The following is a 23,567-nucleotide window of genomic DNA, read 5'->3' on the forward strand; positions in this document are numbered from 1 at the left end:
AACTGGCAGCTTCATTAAATAGTACCCACAAAACACCAGTCTCAATGTCAACAGTGAAGAGGCGACTCCAGGATGCTGGTCTTCTTGGTGGAAGGTGTTTTTGGTGGAAACCAATTGAGGACAGCACCATGATGCTGAAATGGTCCGAGATCCATAGACTGGGCAGCACTTGTGGACAGTGCCATGGTGCTAAAATGGTTCTAATATAAATATTTGAAGGTTTCTCTATCACCAATAGATGCGCAAACATATAATTGTGAACAAGCCATTCTTCTCAGGGAATCCAGAGGAAAAGACAAACAGACTTCCAACGGGGATTACATATGAAAGCATAATAAGCAGCATAATACAACACAATACAGTTGAGTCAGAGGGCTTTCCATACCCTTCTCCAGCACTGGATTGATCAGCTGTTGGTTACTCTGCATATCTGCCTATCAGTTGCATCGATGGCTTCTGTAGTCCCCTTTAACCCTTTAAGAAATCGCCTCGCCATTGGGATGCAGCCCGCTGATTATATCGATGCTGCTACTAGCCTACTGGGTTCTTAAATGACGTGCCATCTGATTCAGACCAGGGGGAGGAGTGAGATAATAAATAAATAAATGAACAAACAAGGCAAATCCACCGAAACGCCACCATCCTCTTCCTCAGTTTCAAGCATCGTCGGTGGTGATCAGTGGATCACTGGGACGAAGAACGACACTGTTATTTAATGGCCCATAAATTGAGAAGCGAAATAGTTGGCTGAAAAACTGGGGGCCTTAACGAGGAATATAGTCCTTCGCTGGAAGAGAGAAGGACGCGTTGTTGGTCGAGCATCATCCACAGCGAACCATCATTTTATAAGGAGGAGACCATCCAAACCGTTACAGTAAGGACTTTAGAATAGAATAACCTACAAGTAATTGAACGGATATTTAATTGTAAAACATTTATTACTAATGTAGAATTATACAAATCAAACATTGCAAAAAATAAATACCCGTTTATAGACAATTACAACGAGAAGGTATCATAGAAAATAAATCGACCTCATCTCTCCCTTTGCCTTTTTGTATTGCATATTGATGATAAATTGCACCTCTGTTAGCCTATTGGCCAATCTTATTTATCAAATCGAGTTTATATAGCATGGGCCAGGGCTAAGTAAGGCATAGGCTATCGGTAAATTGGACTCGAGAGGAAAGCACGACGCAACCTTATTTGCCATTATCCATGTCAAGCATCCTTTTCAATTTGTCGTTTCATTTCCGATCTCAGAACATTTCCCCATATCTAGGCTGAGAGTATTTTTTTCTTATATCCACCTCCCCAGTGGATTTTTAAGGGCAGTCTGGAATACCACGACTGGTTGTGCTTTGGGGGGGACCATTTTTGACGTTTGATTCGTGAGGTTTGACGCCACGGAGAGAAGATGTCGGGGCAGACGCTGACGGACCGCATCGCCGCGGCGCAATACAGCTTAACGGGATCGGAGGTTGCTCGAGCTGTTTGCAAAGCCACCACTCATGAGCAGACAGCACCCAAGAAAAAACACCTGGAATGTAAGTATGGCCTCCCCATCTCTACACACACACCTAACAAGTACTGGTTCCCTGCCTGTGTTTGTGTGTGTGTTCCTGTGATTTAATCATATTATACCTATCAGTGGAGGCTGTTAAGGGGAGGACGCTCATAATGGAGCAAATGGAATGTCATCAAACTATGCGTTTCATGTATTTGATACTAGTCTACTCATTCCACTCCAGCCATTACCACGAGCCCAACCTCCTCAATTAAGGTGCCATCAACCTCCGGTGATACCTATACCCATATTATAATATTATTACATCAATAGTAATGGTTCACCAGCTTCATTTGCTTGTGTGAAATACATTTTTTCATAATGTAGACCTAAAACAAATGATGTTTTGCTTTAGCCAGACTATCCAGGACCCTTGCCAGGCATCACCGATCAATATTGATGCCTGCTGTGCTCATAAAAGGGGCAGTTAGACTGAAGTAGTCAACTCTGAGCCAGGACATTGAACAGAACAGAGCCATCAGCCTCTGCATCCTTCCTTCCACCCTCATTTGAGAAATAAGTGATCTGATATGGTTGAAATGGTGGAAGCTATGGGATAGAACCATGAATTACACCTAGCCATTTTTGTTAGATCAGGGATTACCTCAAAGAAGAAAGGAAGGAAGGAATGAAGGAAGGAAGGCAGGCTATGTTTTTAAAGCATTGGATCAGGGCCTCTATCTGTCTGAATAATAGATTCCTGCACCAATGTTGCTAAATGCATAATGCAAAAGGTCAAAGGTCCTGTTGTCACTACTACTAACACAGGCTTGTACCTTGGGACCTGGTCAGTTTGAGGGGGTATAGGAGGCAGAGTGGCACTGTCTGTCAGCTGTGTCTGATATCAAAGCCCCACTTTGTTAGATGGTGAGGAGATACACGTTTTTTTTCAGGTTTTGCCTTACAACGACATAGGAAACCCGATGTGCTGAATTTACTTCTTAGTTTCAGAGTTGTATTTTACTAAATGTCTGAAACACCCAATTTACAATGAGTATACCAAACACTAGGAACATCTTCCTAATACTGAGTTGCACCTCCAACCTTTTGCCCTCAGAACAGCTTCAATTTGTCAGGGCATGGACTCTACAAAGCGTTCCACAGGGATACTGGCCCACGTTGACTCCAATTACTTCCCACAGTTGTGTCAAGTTGTCTGGATGTCCTTTGGGTGGTGGACCATTCTTGATACACACATGAAACTGTTGAGTGTGAAGCATCCGTCAGCGTTGCAGTTCTTGACACAAACCGATGCGCCTGGATCCTACTACCATATCTCGTTCAAAGGCGTTTAAATCTTTTGTCTTGCTCATTCACCCTCTCAATGGTGCACGAGCCATGCTTCAATTGTCGCGAGGCTTATAAAATAATTATTTAACCTGTCTCCTCCCCTTCATCTACACTGATTGGGATCATATAGGGATCATATAGCTTTCACCTGGATTAATCTGGTCAGTCTATGTCATGGAACGAGCAGGTATTCTTAATGTTTTGTATACTAAGTGTATACCCCTGTATGCGATTATGTGTAAGCATTTGAAAGATTATACACTCCTACCTGAGATAATCTTTGTCATGGGTGCCCATGTCAGGCACCAGATCAATTTAATCCAAAGGCCTCTGATTTGCATCAGACCTACATTATCACTGATGGCAGGTGGCTTGTTTGCCATACTTTCTCCCTAAGAACCATTGGTGATCAGTCTGTGGCAATTAGGCCAACAGAGTCTGCTTGCCATGATGATAGTCCAATACTGCGCCAGCTAGGTAACCTAAAGGCTATAGTTTCTCCTTCTGTACATCATCAATATGAAAACCACGAGTGACCTTGGCAAAACCTCACAGGGAAAAATCTATCCACCCAATCCACCCTCATTGAGTCTGGGACTAAAGCATATTTATGTTCTCCCCTTAATCATGGGATTGGGGGATTGGAAAGCCCACCCCCGGCCAATCATGTGTCAGCAATCTTTTGACATCTTGGAAAGTGCAGACTCAGTGTCCTCTGCTCCTCATAGCCAGTCACTCTCGTTTAGTGCTCTGAGTATATGTGATGTCACCCATTGACTAGCTCTAAGAGACAATGCTCTCCACTGAATACACAACAGGTTCACACACATATATATGCATGCACACGCACACACACACACACACACACACACACACACACACACACACACACACACACACACACACACACACACACACACACACACACACACACACACACACACACACACACACACACACACACCCCTTCACACAAAATAGTACATATGGCAAATAGTCTCATAATTAAATCAAACATTGCTGTAGATATTACAAGTCTAATACAACTGCAATATAATCACAAGTATTCACTTTTTAATGGGATGGTAGGGGAGGGAAAGGGGGATGTTTATATGAGTTGCAATCTGGGAGGGCTCTTGGAAAATGTTGTTTATTTTTTATTTTTACGTACTGTATTCTATGCCGATTATTGATTACTCATCTATTTACTTTGTATTTACTTTAAAATGGGATTGATTAAAATGGGATATTTTTACGTACTGTATTCTATGCCGATTATTGATTACTCATCTATTTACTTTGTATTTACTTTAAAATGGGATTGTACTAATTATAACATTTGCAACAAAGTATTTTCCAGAATTTACAGGGCATAAAAGGAGAAAATGTTGTTTTGATATTATGAATAGGAAAGGAGTAGATATTGCCATACTCCAGGAATCTCATATAATTAAGGATGATGATATAAACTAAATAGAAAACAACAACTTGAAATTGGCTGCCTTTTCTTCTGTTAATAATAAAACAAAAGTGGTAATTGTTGTGTTTCGCCGTAATCTCAAGTTTCAGTGATCAAGAAGGGAGGATTGCCTATTTGAAATAAATATTTTCTGACAAATTTACAGTACCAGTCAAAAGTTTGGACACACCTACTCATTCAAAGGTTTTATTAATTTTTTTACTATTTTTACATTGTAGAATAATAGTGAAGACATCAACACTATGAAATAACCCATATGGAATCATGTAGTAACCAAAAAAGTGTGAAACAAACCTACAAATATTTTAAATTTGAGATTCTTCAAAGTAGCACCCCTTTGCCTTGATGACAGCTTTGCATACTCTTGGCATTCTCTCAACCAGCTTCATGAGGTAGTCACCTGGAATGCATTTCAATTAACAGGTGTGCCTTGTTAAAAGTTAATTTGTGGAATTTCTTTCCTTCTTAATGTGTTTGAGCAAATCAGTTGTTATTGTGACAATGTAGGTATACAAAAGATATCCCTATTTGGTAAAAGACCAAGTCCATGTTATGGCAAGAACAGCTCAAAAAAGCAAAGAGAAATGACAGTCCTTCATTACTTTAAGACATGAAGGTCAGTCAATGTGGAACATTTCAAGAACTTTGAATGTTTCTTCAAGTGCTGTCACAAAAACTATCAAGCACTCATGAGGATGGCCACAGGAAAGGAAGACCCACAGTTACCTCCACTGCGGCGGATAAGTTCATTAGAGTTAACTGCACCACAGATTGCAGCCCAAATAAATGCTTTACAGAGTTCAAGCAACGGGCACATCTCAACATCAACTGTTCAGAGGAGGCTGTGTGAACCAGGCCTTCATGGTCGAATTGCTGCAAAGAAACCACTACTAAAGGACACAAATAAGAAGAAGTGACTTGTTTAGAGGGTGATGGAGTGCTGCATCAGATGACCTGGCCTCCACAATCACCCGACCTCAACCCAATTGAGATGGTTTGGGATGAGTTGGACCGCAGAGTGACGGAAAAGCAGCCAAAAATTGCTCAGCATATGTGGGAACTCCTTCAAGACTGTTGGAAAAGCATTCCTCATGAAGCTGGTTGAGAGAATGCCAAGAGTGTTCAAAGCTGTCATGAAGGCAAAGGGGTGCTACTTTGAAGAATGTAAAATATATTTTAAATTTTTCAACACTTTTTTGGTTACAACATATGTGGTATTTCATAGTTTTGATGTCTTCACTATTATTCTTCCATGTAGAAAATAATAAAAATAAAGAAAAACCCTTGATTGAGTAGGTGTGTCCAAACGTTTGACTGGTACTGTATATATTTTTGTTTCTGCATATGCCCCCAATACTTGCGATTATTAGTTTTTTTGTTTCTCTATCCAAAATTCTAACATCGGATTTCCATATGGTCTTAGGTGGTGACATAAATACAACCATAAACCCGACAATGTGTAAATCTTAACAAATCGGGTACTGAACCACAAGCCACTATAGCGTAGCAAAATATTGTTTCTGATGTTACACTGGTAGATTTACAATATGGAGAGTGCATAATCCACACCTGAAATAATATACTTTTTACTCTGCTTGGCACAGATCATTTTCAAGGATAGATTGATTCCATATTACTTTCATCACAGTTATTGCATCTAGTACAAAAGGTGGAAATTGTACACACTGTATGTCCATGTCTGATCATGACAGAAACTTCTGCAAACTATAACCAATGTTCCAAATTGTGCCACAAGTAATCTCACTCTCTTAAACAAATTGGATTTCTGTAATCAATTCAGGTCTGATTTACATGAATTTATCCTCCTCAACAAAGAATTGGTGAATGATAATGAATTCCTGTGGGATGCCATTAAAGGGTTCATTAGAAACAATACAATAGCATTTGCTTCTGGTTCCACAGCAGAACATTTTTCCAGCCGAGAAGGAGAGAGAATTATTCATCATCAAATCGGAGTTAAATTCCTTACTCAGATTAAGAGCAGAATTTCTCATTCATAAAGTCAGACAAACTGATTATGTGGACAGTAAATAGACCTAGCTTCCTCTTAGCTAGTAAATTACGCAATAATGATAGTCTTGATGACGTTGTTCCCATTCAGTCTGACGTGTTCTCTTTTTCACCATCAATCAATTTACAATAAAAAAAATTATATGAAAAAGTATACACTTCTGAAGTACAAAATACAGAAGAAAGCAAGAGACCCCTTTTTCGAGGGCTTGAAACTAGCACAACTCTCCTCCGATGATTCACACTCTAAATGCACCTACAGTATAATGCTCATTGAACTGCACGATGCATTGAAAGACATAAACTGAGGTAAATCCCCTGGATGGGATGGCATCCCACCGGAATTCTATTTAACCTTTTGGTCTGAACTTGGCTTGATATGATTAGCAATGATACAAACATCTATTCAAATGGGCTTTTTCAATAGAGAGGTTAATAGTGCAATTATCTCTCTGTTACATAAAAAAGGTAAAGGCACAACTCTCTATTCAAGCCATAGGCCTCTCTCCCTCATTAACAGTGACATGAAATTGTACGAAAAGGTTCTAGCCAAACATCTTGAAACCATTTACCCAAACTAGTTCATCCTGATCAAACAGGTTTTTATCAAACATAGATTGTCTGACGCCAGTCTGAGACATCTCATATGTATAATGCACATTACTCCTAATATATCACCCCCCTGTGCAGTCAGGCCTTTGTCCGTCTCTGGTATTCTATGGAAATAATGGTATTTGGCTAAATATTTATAAATATGTATCGTAACCCCATTGCGATGGTCTTGATGTGCAACCAATGCTCCTCACAGTTCGACATCAAACGGGGAACTCATCAAGGCTGTCCAGCGTCTAGTCACCTATTTCCCCCATCACTGGAGCCTTTAGCTAAAACAATAGATCAATCCCAAGATTTAGAGCAAATATCATTTGAGGACACGGACCACCAAATCTCATTATATGCAGATGACATACATTGCATTCGGAAAGTATTCAGACCCTTTGACTTTTTCGACACTTTGTTACATTACAGCCTTATTCTAAAATTGATTAAATTGTATTTTTTCCTCATCAATCTACACACAATACCCCATAATTGTAATGATGGGGCAGTGAGTCGGAAGCAGGTGCAGGTGAAACGTTTTAATAAAACAACAAAACCAAGAACATGACACTAACATATGCAAGATGTTGTTAACATTAGATGTTAGATCAAGATGTTGTTAACATGTTAACATTAGAAGCCTCCTCCCTAAGTTTGTTCTATTCACTGCTTTAGCACACTCTGCCAACCCGGATGTTCTAGCTGTGTCTGAATCCTGGCTTAGGAAGACCACCAAAAATTCAGACATTTTAATTCCAAACTACAACATTTTCAGACAAGATAGAACTGCCAAAGGGGGCGGTGTTGCAATCTACTGCAAAGATAGCCTGCAGAGTTCTGTCCTACTATCCAGGTCTGTACCCAAACAATTTGAACTTCTACTTTTAAAAATCCACCTCTCTAAAAACAAGTCTCTCACCGTTGCCGCCTGCTATAGACCACCCTCTGCCCCCAGCTGTGCTCTGGACACCATATGTGAACTGATTGCCCCCCATCTATCTTCAGAGCTCGTGCTGCTAGGCGACCTAAACTGGAACATGCTTAATACCCCAGCCATCCTACAATCTAAACTTGATGCCCTCAATCTCACACAAATTATCAATGAACCTACCAGGTACCTCCCCAAAGCCTTAAACATGGGCACCCTCATAGATATCATCCTAACCAACTTCCCCTCTAAATACACCTCTGCTGTCTTCAACCAAGATCTCAGCGATCACTGCCTCATTGTCTGCATCAGTAATGGGTCAGCGGTCAAACGACCTCCACTCATCACTGTCAAACGCTCCCTGAAACACTTCAGCGAGCAGGCCTTTCTAATCGACCTGGCCGGGGTATCCTGGAAGGATATTGACCTCATCCCGTCAGTAGAGGATGGCTGGATATTTTTTTTAAATGCCTTCCTAACCATCTTAAATAAACATGCCCCATTCAAGAAATTTAGAACCAGGAACAGATATAGCCCTTGGTTCTCCCCAGACCTGACTGCCCTTAACCAACACAAAAACATCCTATGGCGTTCTGCATTAGCATCGAACAGCCCCCGTGATATGCAGCTGTTCAGGGAAGCTAGAAACCATTATACACAGGCAGTTAGAAAAGCCAAGGCTAGCTTTTTCAAGCAGAAATTTGCTTCTTGCAACACTAACTCAAAAAAGTTCTGGGACACTGTAAAGTCCATGGAGAATAAGAACACCTCCTCCCAGCTGCCCACTGCACTGAAGATAGGAAACACTGTCACCACTGATAAATCCACCATAATTGAAAATTTCAATAAGCATTTTTCTACTGCTGGCCATGCTTTCCACCTGGCTACTCCTACCCCTGTCAACAGCACTGCACCCCCAACAGCAACTCGCCCAAGCCTTCCCCATTTCTCCTTCTCCCAAATCCATTCAGCTGATGTTCTGAAAGAGCTGCAAAATCTGGACCCCTACAAATCAGCCGGGCTAGACAATCTGGACCCTTTCTTTCTAAAATTATCTGCCGAAATTGTTGCCACCCCTATTACTAGCCTGTTCAACCTCTCTTTCGTGTCGTCTGAGATTCCCAAAGATTGGAAAGCAGCTGCGGTCATCCCCCTCTTCAAAGGGGGGGACACTCTTGACCCAAACTGCTACAGACCTATATCTATCCTACCATGCCTTTCTAAGGTCTTCGAAAGCCAAGTCAACAAACAGATTACCGACCATTTTGAATCTCACCATACCTTCTCTGCTATGCAATCTGGTTTCAGAGCTGGTCATGGGTGCACCTCAGCCACGCTCAAGGTCCTAAACGATATCTTAACCGCCATCGATAAGAAACATTACTGTGCAGCCGTATTCATTGATCTGGCCAAGGCTTTCGACTCTGTCAATCACCACATCCTCATCGGCAGACTCAACAGCCTTGGTTTCTCAAATGATTGCCTCGCCTGGTTCACCAACTACTTCTCTGATAGAGTTCAGTGTGTCAAATCGGAGGGTCTGTTGTCCGGACCTCTGGCAGTCTCTATGGGGGTGCCACAGGGTTCAATTCTTGGACCGACTCTCTTTTCTGTATACATCAATGAGGTCGCTCTTGCTGCTGGTGAGTCTCTGATCCACCTCTACGCAGACGACACCATTCTGTATACTTCCGGCCCTTCTTTGGACACTGTGTTAACAACCCTCCAGGCAAGCTTCAATGCCATACAACTCTCCTTCCGTGGCCTCCAATTGCTCTTAAATACAAGTAAAACTAAATGCATGCTCTTCAACCGATCGCTACCTGCACCTACCCGCCTGTCCAACATCACTACTCTGGACGGCTCTGACTTAGAATACGTGGACAACTACAAATACTTAGGTGTCTGGTTAGACTGTAAACTCTCCTTCCAGACCCATATCAAACATCTCCAATCCAAAGTTAAATCTAGAATTGGCTTCCTATTTCGCAACAAAGCATCCTTCACTCATGCTGCCAAACATACCCTTGTAAAACTGACCATCCTACCAATCCTCGACTTTGGCGATGTAATTTACAAAATAGCCTCCAATACCCTACTCAACAAATTGGATGCAGTCTATCACAGTGCAATCCGTTTTGTCACCAAAGCCCCATATACTACCCACCATTGCGACCTGTACGCTCTCGTTGGCTGGCCCTCGCTTCATACTCGTCGCCAAACCCACTGGCTCCATGTCATCTACAAGACCCTGCTAGGTAAAGTCCCCCCTTATCTCAGCTCGCTGGTCACCATAGCATCTCCCACCTGTAGCACACGCTCCAGCAGGTATATCTCTCTAGTCACCCCCAAAACCAATTCTTTCTTTGGCCGCCTCTCTTTCCAGTTCTCTGCTGCCAATGACTGGAACGAACTACAAAAATCTCTGAAACTGGAAACACTTATCTCCCTCACTAGCTTTAAGCACCAACTGTCAGAGCAGCTCACAGATTACTGCACCTGTACATAGCCCACCTATAATTTAGCCCTATCAACTACCTCTTTCCCAACTGTATTTAATTTATTTATTTATTTTGCTCCTTTGCACCCCATTATTTTTATTTCTACTTTGCACATTCTTCCATTGCAAAACTACCATTCCAGTGTTTTACTTGCTATATTGTATTTACCTTGCCACCAAGGCCTTTTTTGCCTTTACCTCCCTTCTCACCTCATTTGCTCACATTGTATATAGACTTGTTTATACTTTATTATTGACTGTATGTTTGTTTTACTCCATGTGTAACTCTGTGTTGTTGTATCTGTCGAACTGCTTTGCTTTATCTTGGCCAGGTCGCAATTGTAAATGAGAACTTGTTCTCAACTTGCCTACCTGGTTAAATAAAGGTAAAATAAAAATAAAAAAGAACAATACCAACTGGTGAGTGGACCTGGGAGAGTGACATATAAAGGGGAGGAAATTATGAAGATAATGGAGTCCAGGTGTGAATCATAATGATTCACAGTTGCGCGTAATGATGAGTGCCAGCTGTGCGTAATGATGAATCCCAGGACCGGTGGTTAGTACTCTGGCTACGTCGTACACCGGAGGGGAGGAGAGGAACAGACGTGACAATAATGACAAAGCAAAAACAGGGTTTACATTTTTGGGTCAAAAAAATTAATTAAAAAATATCACATTTATGTAAGCATTTAAACCCTTTACTCAGTACTTTGTTGAAGCACCTTTGGATGTGATTACAGCCTTGAGTCTTCTTGCATATGACGCTACAAGCTTGGCACACCCGTATTTGGGGAGTTTCTCCCATTCTTCTCTGAAGATCCTCTCAAGCTCTGTCAGGTTGGATGGGGAGCTTCGCTGCACATCTATTTTCAGGTCTATCCAGAGATGTTAGATCGTTTTCAAGTCCGGGCTCTGGCTGGGCCACTCAAGGACATTCAGAGGCTTATGCGGAAGTCTTGGCTGTGTGCTTAGGGTCATTGTCCTGTTGTAAGGTGAACCTTTGCCCGAGTCTGAAGTCCTGAGCCCTCTGGAGCAGGTTTTCATCAAGGATCTCTCTGTACTTTGCTCTTTTCATCTTTCCCTCGATCCTGACTAGTCTTCCAGTCCCTGCCACTGAAAAACATCCTCACAGCATGATGCTGCCACCACCATACTTCACCGTAGGGATGGTGCCAGGTTTCCTCCAGACGTGACGCTTGGCATTCAGGCCAAATAGTTCAATCTTGGTTTCATCAGACCAGAGAATCTTATTTCTCATGGTCTGAGAGTCCTTTAGGTGCCTTTTGGTAATCTCCAAGTGGGCTGTCATGTGCTTTTTTACTGAGGAGTGGCTTTTGTCTGGCCACTCTACCATAAATACCTGATTGGTGGAGTGCTGCAGAGATGGTTGTTTTTCAGGAAGGTTCTCTCATCTCTTAAGAGTAACTACAGTGGGGAGAACAAGTATTTGACACACTGCCGATTTTGCAGGTTTTCCTACTTACAAAGCATGTAGAGGTCTGTAATTTTTAGGTACACATAGGTACACTTCAACTGTGAGAGACGGAATCTAAAACAAAAATCCAGAAAATCACATTCTATGATTTTTAAGTAATTCATTTGCATTTTATTGCATGACATAAGTATTTGATCACCTACCAACCAGTAAGAATTACGACTCTCACAGACCTGTTAGTTTTTCTTTAAGAAGCCCTCTTGACATATTTGATCAAGATAAATGTATTTCTTGGTTGGAAATTGAGGAAAATATAGTGTCACCATTCACACTGAGAGATACTATTCTCTTCCTCATCTCCTAAATTGTGCCATACTCATTTAGGACCAATAATCTCCCACACAATATAGACCTGGCAACAAATCGAAGAACTGGGTAATTGGAAAGTGCAATGGCATACCCAAACACCAATATTTAGAAATAGCTCCCTACCTTTGGGAAGGAAACCTATTATTTTTAAACAACGGTCTGAACAAACAACTCATACATTTTCAGACATAATGAATGATGAAGGTTTATTATCCTTTCATGACCTAAAAAAAATATGTTTCATTTGGTGTGTCATTTTTTTTTTTTTTTACATTTGCATTTAAGAACTGCTATGTGCACTTATGAACACCATTCCATAAACTCACTGAGTTTTGGTACCTACATGCACATGATGTGGGACTGCCCCAGTATGAAGACCTTTTGGTCCCAGGTCGCCAAGTCTGTGTCGAGAATAGTTGGTGCTGCCTTTTCCCCATCTCTCCAGTATTTTATTGTTGAAGATGACTCTTCACTGACTTTCACGGTACCCCAGAAACGAGTATGGTTGTCTGGACTGACTGGGGCAAAAAGAATGTTAATGACCAGATGCAAGCCTCCACATAACCTCAGCATAACGCAATGGCTACAAAACTTCCTTGATGATCTTTCACTGCAGCTCTCCATAGCTCGTGTGAACAGCGCCAAGGAAACAACATTAGATACATTCAATAGAGTAGTCAAAAATGTAGAATTGTTTGAATTGATCATTTGTATTTTGAATGTCAGTATAGAATATTGATGGATACAGGCTGATTCTATTCACGTGTGCCTTGGTCCCACAAACAATTGGGAGGGGGAGGGGGGGAAATAGAAAATGGTGTCACCTACAAAGAAGGAGGAGGGGCGGGGTAGATGGGACAGACAAGACAAATAATATAGATCCTTTTTAAAATTATTTTTCATTTTTTTTATATATGTAATTTTTTTTATATTATTGCAGGTCTGTGATCTGAACCCCTCACAAAAACATTATTAGATCTAACAACATTATGAATTTAATAACTTTTGCATCCAGCACATTTTCCTCTCAGACTTCAATAATTGAGAGAAAAAAAGGAAATACACAAGATTTTTGAGCAAAATGGGGATCCTACTGTTTTATTGTTCATTTCTAACTAGTTGTGATGCTGTCCTTCCAAGTCTTGTTCATCAAGGCTTCCCCATCGGCTAGAGGAGGACTGGAAATTGATATTCATTCAGAATGTTCTTGCCTGATTGAGGTACACCGAAGCACACTTAATGTTGTTATCTATGTGTTATCTTGAGATAAGGAATAGTTTTTCTGGATATAGAGTGGTGCCATCTAAAAAGCTGAAAGTTCTCTCATGTCTTTTTCATTTGAAGACTCTGTGTCCCCGGTATGTTTCCATGGTGATTTCGTGAGTGTGATATCGTCAAACACCAGGCCTGTAAGCTTTCCATGCTGATCCATAAGCGGGAATCATCCTTACCCCACCCATATTCATTCTCTCCCAGTAGAGAGTGAAATTATGCAGTGCTAGTAGTGTGCTGCAGTGAGGAGAGAGAACCTCCAAACTCTCTCAGGTGTCCAACCCTCACTGGACAAGGGATTTCACTAGACATAATACAGTAGTAGTGTAATAGGACACCAGTGTAGTTGCTGAACTAGATCACTTGGGTCATGTTCAGTAGGGCACTCTGTAGCAAAACATTTTGTAAAGTAATATTTTTCATTTAAAATCTCCCTATTTCAAAAATGTTTCTCTCTTGAGAACATGACTCTGATCAGAAATGGGTCTTCCTCCTGCCAGACAACACAGTAGACTATAATGGTCCGTTTGTCAGTCAGGATTCCTCAGACCACACCTTCACACCTAGAAGATGGTGTAGCTTCACACCACAGCTTACATCGAAAGCCATGAAAAGAGTAAGATGTCAGGTCAGCTCTCATCTTAGCAGGGGATTGGAGACACCTGTGTGAAAGATCCATGCGTTAATTATTTTAGAATTGTGATCATTACAGCTGAACAGCAAGGAGGTGCTTTAACATCTTTCAACACTCTTGATGGGGGCTCGACAGGGCCCGCTTGTGTCTTCAGTGCAGGCTCCAGCAATCTTAGAGCTGTTACACTGCTTATGTGTGAATGCTAAGTACGTTCTCCTGCCAAGTTCTCGTTGTGTGGAAGGGGATAGAGAACACAACTGTATAGGGACGCTATGGATTAAGAAGCCCAGCTTTGTGTGTCTATGCCAGTCATGGCCCCCAGCTGCCTGGGCACAAGTCTTGGGAAACGTTTAACCTCTTCATGACTCTCACATCAACTTATTATTGTGGCCATGTTGGGATTCTGGCTTCTACCGTGCTTTTTGGTCCCTATGGTCAGAAAAACGGATCGTTTTCATACTGACTTCAAAGGTTAAGACCCCAGTAAGATGAGAAGAACAGCCTTAGCCTCAGCCCAGAGGGAGGTAGTGCACTGGCAGGATTTGGATAATAGCCAAATTAGATGGTTCAGAAGGAAGAGACCTGCTACCCTGCTGCTCATAAGGACCACCATCTTTATCCAATGCAATTTAAACAATATGGCTTCCATCCTCTTGCCCTGCTACAACAGCTGTTTGAGTGTAAATGAGTCATGATCAGGGCTGTGGACACACACGCATGCACGTACACACACCAAAACACATACATAACAACACATATATATTCTAACATGACATCCGACAGGCATTTGCAGCAGAATACCCATCTCTCTGTGTGTGTGTGTGTGTGTGGGGGGTGTTAATTATCACCAGCACTGTTAATTATCACCTGCACTGCCTAAATCTAAATCAACAGTCATTCCAATTAACAGGTTTTATGTAGTAGTAGGGGTTGGAGGGCACAGGGGAGGAGGTGAGAGGTGGCAGCAGATATGTAACCCACCACCTGGATTTGGTCCCATTTAGCAAAATTGGAAATTGTGTTTTTGGATTTGGATTTTTGGATAAAATTAGTCAGAGATAGAAAATAGTATATCGTACACTGCAGTTGAGGAACAATGGGAAAGTTATTCTGCTTTGAAAGTTAATAAACTTGTAATGCCACTATTGAGAAAATGCCCTTAAATATTTTGGTACACCTACTGTTTTGGTACACCTACTGGAGAGTAGTGTACTAAGGTAGTGTACTAAACAACCAGATATTTGAAGACTAAAAGTAGTAGCAAAAAAGTAGTAGTACAAATACATTTAATCTAGTCCTTGGCCTATATCCTAATCTAACTTTGGTGCAGGTCATTAAATCAAATCAAATTTATTTATATAGCCCTTCGTACATCAGCTGATATCTCAAAGTGCTGTACAGAAACCCAGCCGAAAACCCCAAACAGCAAGCAATGCAGGTGTAGAAGCACGGTGAAAAACTCCCTAGAAAGGCCAAAACCTAGGAAGAAACCAGGCTATGTGGGGATGTTCAGTCCTCTTCTGGCTGTGCCGGGTGGAGATTATAACAGAACATGGCCAAGATGTTAAAATGTTCCTAAATGACCAGTATGGTCAAATAATAATAATCACAGGCAGAACAGTTGAAACTGGAGCAGCAGCACGGCCAGGTGGACTGGGGACAGCAAGGAGTCATCATGCCAGGTAGTCCTGAGGCATGGTCCTAGGGCTCAGGTCCTCCAAGTGAGAGAAAGAAAGAGAGAAAGAGAGAATTAGAGAGAGCATACTTAAATTCACACAGGACACCGGATAGGACAGGAGAAGTACTCCAGATATAACAAACTGACCCTAGCCCCCCGACACAAACTACTGCAGCATAAATACTGGAGGCTGAGACAGGAGGGGTCAGGAGACACTGTGGCCCCATCCGATGATACCCCCGGACAGGGCCAAACAGGAAGGATATAACCCCACCCACTTTGCCAAAGCACAGCCCCCACACCACTAGAGGCCCCGGACTGGGGACCCTCGCCGCAGGCCCTGGACTGGGTTTCCTCGTAGCAGGCCCCAGACTGGGGACCCTCGCCGCAGGCCCTGGACTGGGGACCCTCCTCGCTGCAGGCCCCGGACTGGCCCGTGGAGCAGGCCCCGGACTGGGGACCCTCGCTGCAGGCCCCGGACTGGCCCGTGGAGCAAGCACAGGACTGGGGACCCTCGCTGCAGGCCCCGGACTGGGAACCCTCCTCGCTGCAGGCCCCGGACTGGCCCGTGGAGCAAGCACAGGACTGTGGACCCTCGCTGCAGGCCCGGACTGGGGACCCTCTCTGCAGGCCCCGGACTGGGGACCCTCAATGCAGGCCCCGTACTGGCCCATGGAGCAGGCACCAGACTGGAAACCCTCGCTGCAGGCCCCGGACTGTGGACCCTCGTTGCAGGCCCTGGACTGGGGACCCTCGCTACAGGCCCCGGACTGGGAACCCTCGCTAAAGGCCCCGGACTGGAAACCCTCGCTGCAGGCCCCGGACTGGGGACCCTCTCTGCAGGCCCCGGACTGGGGACCCTCGCTGCAGGCCCCTGACTGGGGACCCTCTCTGCAGGCCCCGGACTGGGGACCCTCGCTGCAGGCCCCGTACTGGCCCATGGAGCAGGCACCAGACTGGAAACCCTCGCTGCAGGCCCCGGACTGTGGACCCTCGTTGCAGGCCCTGGACTGGGGACCCTCGCTGCAGGCCCCGGACTGGGAATCCTCGCTGCAGGCCCCGGACTGGAAACCCTCTCTGTAGGCCCCGGACTGGGGACCCTCTCTGCAGGCCCCGGACTGGCCCGTGGAGTAGGCACAGGACTCACCAGCCTTGGGAGACATACTGGAGGCCTGGTTCTTGGAGCAGGCACAGGACTCTCACCGGAGACAAGGAGCGCTGTGCTGGCACAATCCATCCTGGCTGGATGCCCACTCTAGCACGACACATGCAGAGAGCTGGCTCAGAGCGCACCAGGCTGTGAACGCGCACTGGAGACACCGTGCGCTTCACCGCATAACACGGTGCCTGACCAGTACCACGCTCCCTACCGTGAGCACGGGGAGTTAGCTCCGCCAACCTCCCCGTGTGACCCCCCAATTTTCTTTTTGGAATGTCCTCCCGGTCTTCCTTGCCAGCCGTGACCCTGTGTAACGCTGGGCCCCTTTACTAGCTGCTTCCGCCTTCCTCGCTGCTTCCACCTGCTTCCACAGCAGGCGATCCTTTCCAGCCAGGATCTCCTCCCACGTCCAGGATCCCTTTCCTTCCAGAATGTCTTCCCATGTCCACCCTGTCTGCTCCTCCTGGTCACGTCGCTTGGTCCGTTTGTGGTGGGTTGTTCTGTCACGATCGTCGTCAAGGAAATTACCTGACCAAGGTGCAGCGTGGTAAGTGTACATTCTTTTATTTTAAATGTTGCCAACAAAACAATAAACAACAAAACGAACGTGAAGCTCTGTAAGGCTATACATGCCACTAACAAAGACAACAACCCACAAATGAGAAAAGGAAAAAAGGCTGCCTGAATATGATTCCCAATCAGAGATAACGATAGACAGCTGTCTCTGATTGAGAATCATATCCGGCCAAAAACAAAAAAACAGAAAGCATAGACTTTCCCACCCGAGTCACACCCTGACCAAACAAACATACAGAATAAAAGGATCTCTACGGTCAGGGCGTGACAATCCCCATTGGTATTTTTCCTATTTTGTTGTATTACAACCTGTAATTTAAATGGATTTCAATTTGGATTTCATGTAATGGATATACACAAAATAGTCCAAATTGGTGAAGTGAAATGAAAAAAATTACTTGTTTCAAAAAATTCCCCCAAATAAAAAACGGAAAAGTGGTGCGTCCGTATGTATTCACCCCCTTTGCTATGAAGCACCTAAATAAGATCTGGTGCAACCAATTACTTTCAGAAGTCACACAATTAGTTAAATAAAGTCCACTTGTTTGCAGTCTAAGTGTCACATGATCTCAGTATAAATACACCTGTTCCGAAAGGCCCCAGAGTCTGCAACACCACTAAGCAAGGGGCACCGCCAGGCACGTGGCACCATGACGACCAAGGAGCTCTCTAAACAGGTCAGGGACAAAGTTGTGCAGAAGTACATATCAGGGTTGGGTTATAATAAAATATCTGGAATTTTGAACATCCAACGGAGCACCATTAAATCCATTATTAAAAAATTTAAAGAATATGGCACCACAACAAACCTGCCAAGAGAGAGCCGCCCACCAAAACTTATGAACTAGGCAAGGAGGGCATTAATCAGAGAGGCAACAAAGAGACCAAAGATAACCCTGAATGAGCTGCAAATGTTTTGGGAGACTCCCAAAACATATGGAAGAAGGTACTCTGGTCAGATGAGACTAAAATTGAGCTTTTTGGCCATCAAGGAAAACGCTATGTCTGGCGCAAACTCAATACCTCTCATCACCCCGAGAACACCATCCCCACAGTGAAACATGGTGGTGACAGCATCATGCTGTGGGGATGTTTTTCATCCGCAGGGACTGGGAAACAGGTCAGAATTGAAGGAATGATTAATGGCGCTAAATACTGGGAAATTCTTGAGGGAAGCCTGTTTCAGTCTTCCAGAGATTTGAGACTGGGACGGAGATTCACCTTCCAGCAGAACAATGACCATAATTATACTGCTAAAGCAACACTTGAGTGGTTTAAGAAACATTTAAATATCTTGGAATGGCCTAGTCAAAGCCCAGACCTCAATCCAATTGAGAACCTGTGGTATTACTCATAGATTGCTGTACATCAACGGAACACATCCAACTTGAAGGAGCTGGAGCAGTTTTGCCTTGAAGAATGGGCAAAAATCCCAGTTTCTAGATATGCCAAGCTTATTGAGACATACCCCAAGAGACTTGCAGCTGTAATTGCTGCAAAAGGTGGCTCGACAAAGTATTGAGTTAGGGTGGGTGAATAGTCATGCACGCTCAAGTTTTCAGTTTTTTGCATAATCAAAGTGGTAGGCATGTTGTGTAAATCAAATGATACAACCCCCCCCCCCCCCAAAATAAATGTTAATTCCAGGATGTAAGGCAACAAAATAGGAACAATTCCAACGGGGGTGAATACTTTCACAAACTGTATGTGTTCTCAGTCATTCTGAAATCCCATTGAAACATGATCTACTGCTCTACCACACATATAGACCAGTAGGCCTATGACAAATAGTTGTTTTGCTGCTTCTGTGACTGATCAGCGCACAAACCCAGGATGTCTCCATGCCACAAGACTGTGTTAGCCTGCTGAGCTAAAAACTGTATTAGCCTGCTGAGCTAAAAACTGTATTAGCCTGCTGAGCTTAAAACTGTATTAGTCTGCTGAGCTAAATACTTTGTTTGCCCGCTGAGCTAAATACTATGTTTGAGACTGTGTTAGCTTGCTCCGCTAAAAATTGTTAAGCCGCTGAGCTGAGCTAAAGACTGTGTCAGCCTGCTGAGCTAAAGACTGTGTTAGCCTGCTAAAGAACTGTGTTAGCCCGCTAAGCTAAAAGACGTTACAATTTTCTCTCCTGTATGAGGGCACAGCTCCTAGCCAACATCCAGGTGGGCCTCCCTTTCCTAACCTGCACACAGCAGTGATGGGTGGGCTGTGTCTCACTGTCTGTCTCGTCACAAGCAGGGCTTCAATAATGCAGGGACGCTTGTGTTTCCTGTTTATTCACCCCGCAGCCTCACCACTTTGCTCCCAGGGCACTGCTACAAGCACCTAGGAGGGAACCCGGGGCAGGGCAGCCCCATGGGGATGGAGAAGGGGGAGGAAGAGACAGGACTGATTTTGTCATGCACGTGATTGAGGACCCAAAAGCGGTTTAACAAAAACAGAGTTCTTTAATGTCGAAACACAGGTAAGACATAGATCCTCTTCAAATGGATATGATGGCAAAATAAACAACCCGCAGAGAGGGCGACAAATGAAACATAAAGTCCTTCTGAATATCACAGAAGAGTTCCCCTTCTAGCAGCAGAGGAGAATAGCTGGGTTAGAGTCCTCTTCTAGCAGCAGAGGGGATTAGCTGGGTTGTAGAGGACAGAGGTACCTGATCACACGTAGCCTCAGATGAACAGGCAGATTCCGACAGGACAGGACAAGGTTGAAGCAAACAAGACGATAGTTTGGTTCTGGCATGAGAAACTCAAACGAGAATCTGACAAAGACAGAAGCAGGAACAGAGAGAGAAATAGAGACCCAATCAGAGGGAAAAAGGGAACAGGTGGGAAAAGGGTGAACGAGGTAGTTAGAGAAGACAAGGAACAGCTGGGGGAAGGAGGGGAAGAGAAGGCAACCCAATACGACCAGCAGAGGGAGACAGGGTGAAGAGAAAGAACAGGAACAAGACACAACATGACAATACATGACAGATTTAGACTCCCCCCGGGAGTGAAGGGATAGTAGGGCATGTAGGAAGTGGGAGTAGACAGAGTGTTGGATGCTTAGGGAAAGAGAGTAGGCTGAGTGCAGGGTGCTTAGGGAGAGAGAGTAGGCTGAGTGTAGGGTGCTTAGGAAGAGGGTGGCTGAGTGTAGAATGCTAAAGGAATGGGGATAGGATGAATGTAGGGTGCTTAGTGAGAGGTGTTAGGCTGAATGTATGGTCACTATGGTGCTTAGGGAGTGAGGGTAGGGTAAGTGTCGGATAGTAGGATGTACAGGGAGCGAAATAATGGAAATTGCGAATGAGATAAAGTACGTGATTCACAGTGGTACACACAAGGGATTAAAATCAGAGTGCTCTGGAAGTGACAGTAACATATTTATTCCTCAAATGTGTCTCTCTTTCCCCAATGTCCCTCTCCTCTCGCTGTCTGCTCTGGATTATGCTGGTTCTCTCTTAGCTGACATGCTTGCAATCAGCTGGTCAGTGGGGTTTCTGGATAATTTGACCTGTTCTGCTCGGGGACGAGGTCTATAAATAACATGGGCCTTTCATGGTCCGTTCATGTGCAGTGAAACATGATCTTAGGGTGCATGCCAGATACTACAGCACTCACAGAAACAGGACCTTTTACATGGTTTGCTTTAATGGTTTGATTTGCTGGTGTATCTGACACCAGTCAATATGGACATACTGAAGAGAGGGCACGGCATATATTGAAATCCTTATTTTCGAATCTATTTGTATCGCCCAATTGATTGCATGTTATACACTTGGTGATACACTTTGTCATGCACTGTATGTGGAATGGGGTAAATTGGGACATGAGATATCAGGTAAACATGTGATTGTGTAGTCTGGCACTACTGTGTTAACTGTTGCAGTGGAAATATACCTGTAACATGTTCTGCAAAAGTATTTTACTGCAACCTTATGAGAGATTTCTAGTTGCCAAGGAAACGGTCTTGGCTCATCCCCATTTGCACTCTAAACCCGTTTATAAGTAAAGACTCAATACATTTCCTGTGTGAGTTAGTGTGCACATGCATGTATGCTTATTTGTGTGTGTGCATGTGACTTTGTGTGTCCCTTTTGTGTCCTGTGGCACCAGTATCACTTTCAGCTATTGATGAATGAAATGGGTCTGTTCGATTCAGAGTTTGGCACAAGGACATATGGCAGGGTGTTGTGGTATCGTTTTCACTGGCAGTGACCCGACACGATATCGGTCAATAGAACACACACACATGCACGCACACACACGCACACACACGCACGCGCACGCACGCACACACGCACACGCACACACACGCACGCACGCACGCACACACACACACACACACACACACACACACACACACATACAGTACATACATACATACATACATACATACATACTGTACATAGCTCTACAGTAAAAGCTGTGTCAATGAGAGCTCATAGGATGAGTTGCAGGCACCATGTCTGTGTTTAGCCTTTGTCTGAACCTGTGCTTTGAGTAAGCAACCTCAATGTTAAGTTCCAGTCACATTGTAACACTACACTTGCATCAAAGATGAAGAAGTGATGAAAGCACAGCGTGAGCGGCAGTATGGCAGTGTGATGATGATGCTGTCAGTGTGAGCGGCAGTATGGCAGTGTGATGATGCTGCTGTCAGTGTGGGCGTGGATGTTCTCTGTCTTGTCATGCATAATAGCAGCAGAGTGCGTGTGTGATTGCAATTTTCCAGTCAGCATTGCGGATATTCGACTGACACACTGAGCCCTGGTGTAAGCGATGGAGAATGGATGATGGAGGATGGATGATGGATGATGGATGCATTTGAGGTAGAGTAGTAGTATCTTTGACGCTGACAGGTTTCTCTGCCTATTCCTCCCCCTCATTGCCTTTGTTCACGTACAGCACGAGGATGAGATTATGTCAGACCCATGATGTTCCTCTACTGCTCGCTCTACTGCACGATGACGCCTCAGGGGGTGGGGCTTTATGAATATGGCAGAAGGGCTGTGTGTAGTATGTGCACTGTGTTTGTGTATGTTTAGTAGTAGAGATGCATTTCCCTATGCTTGTGTGAATGAATAACCTTGCCTAAATCCTGAAAGCGCATTCATCTTAGCTCAGCGGGCTAACATTGCCTTTCTGTGCAGACACCCTGTCTGCGCTAGTCAGCTAGTTACACATGTCTGTGTGTGTGATAATGTGTGTGCGCGTGTGGGGTGTGTATATCTTTGTGTGTGCGTGTATATTTGTGTGTGTGTGTGTGTGCGCGTGAGGTACATACTAACTGAACTAAATGTGTGTATCTGAGTATGTGTTGTCTCTCTGCTGCAGAATGACAGGGCTATTGAGTAGTGTCTGGTGCAGTGGGGAGATGGGGATGTGACTATTACCGTAATCACTGCCAAGGCTGCTGCTATTACTGCCACCACTTTCCCAACTGGCACTGCAATTACTGCTGCCACTGCTCTTCCTCTATGGCTCCCTACGGATAACATACTGCTCTGGTTGCTTCTTCCAAGGCGAATAATCTCATTTATGGCTTTTTACGATATTATCTCAAGAGCTCAGTGCCCACCCAGTGAATAGATTATGTTTTAAATTTTAGGCAGTGAAATGGTCCCATAATGTGGCATTAGTAGGATTTCAAGAAAATACAAGATTCAAGTTTTCACTAACACCCTTGTCACATTGACTGCTCCTCCTTAATTCCAATATGACTAGGCTTTTTCAACTAGGCAATTATATTTGATCCATGACAGGAATCTGATCCCTCCTCCTTCCTGTGTTGGCTCCAGGAGTGTCACAAGGTGGTGATTCACCCTGTCTGTCTCATGCAGGTACACTACATGGAAGTAGTCCCTAATAACTAGGGCAGTGTTACTGCTGCTATGACAACATTGTCTAAGTGAATGCATGACTGTGTGTGCATACTCATGTGTTTGTATTTGCATAGTTTGAGTACATCCCTTGTGGGTCTATGCTACACGTATGGGACTTTGTGAGTATGGGATATTTGTGAAATTGCTGTGTGCATAATTACATACACACACAC

General features: G+C 43.9%; 1 protein-coding gene across 1 annotated transcript in view; it reads left to right on the forward strand.

Moving 5' to 3' along the window:
- The first annotated feature begins 576 nt into the window (after positions 1 to 576).
- LOC110489919 (clathrin coat assembly protein AP180) overlaps positions 577 to 23,567 on the forward strand; it is a 75,194-nt gene continuing 52,203 nt past the window's right edge. The window contains exons 1-2 of the mRNA XM_021562938.3: positions 577 to 874; positions 1,319 to 1,547. Coding sequence (XP_021418613.3) covers positions 1,418 to 1,547 — 130 coding nt within the window. The 5' untranslated portion in view covers positions 577 to 874; positions 1,319 to 1,417. The remainder of the gene's footprint in view (positions 875 to 1,318; positions 1,548 to 23,567) is intronic.

This window comes from Oncorhynchus mykiss, chromosome 2, assembly GCF_057628025.1.
Source record: "Oncorhynchus mykiss isolate SJ-2025 chromosome 2, ASM5762802v1, whole genome shotgun sequence".
Taxonomy (NCBI): Eukaryota; Metazoa; Chordata; class Actinopteri; order Salmoniformes; family Salmonidae; genus Oncorhynchus; species Oncorhynchus mykiss.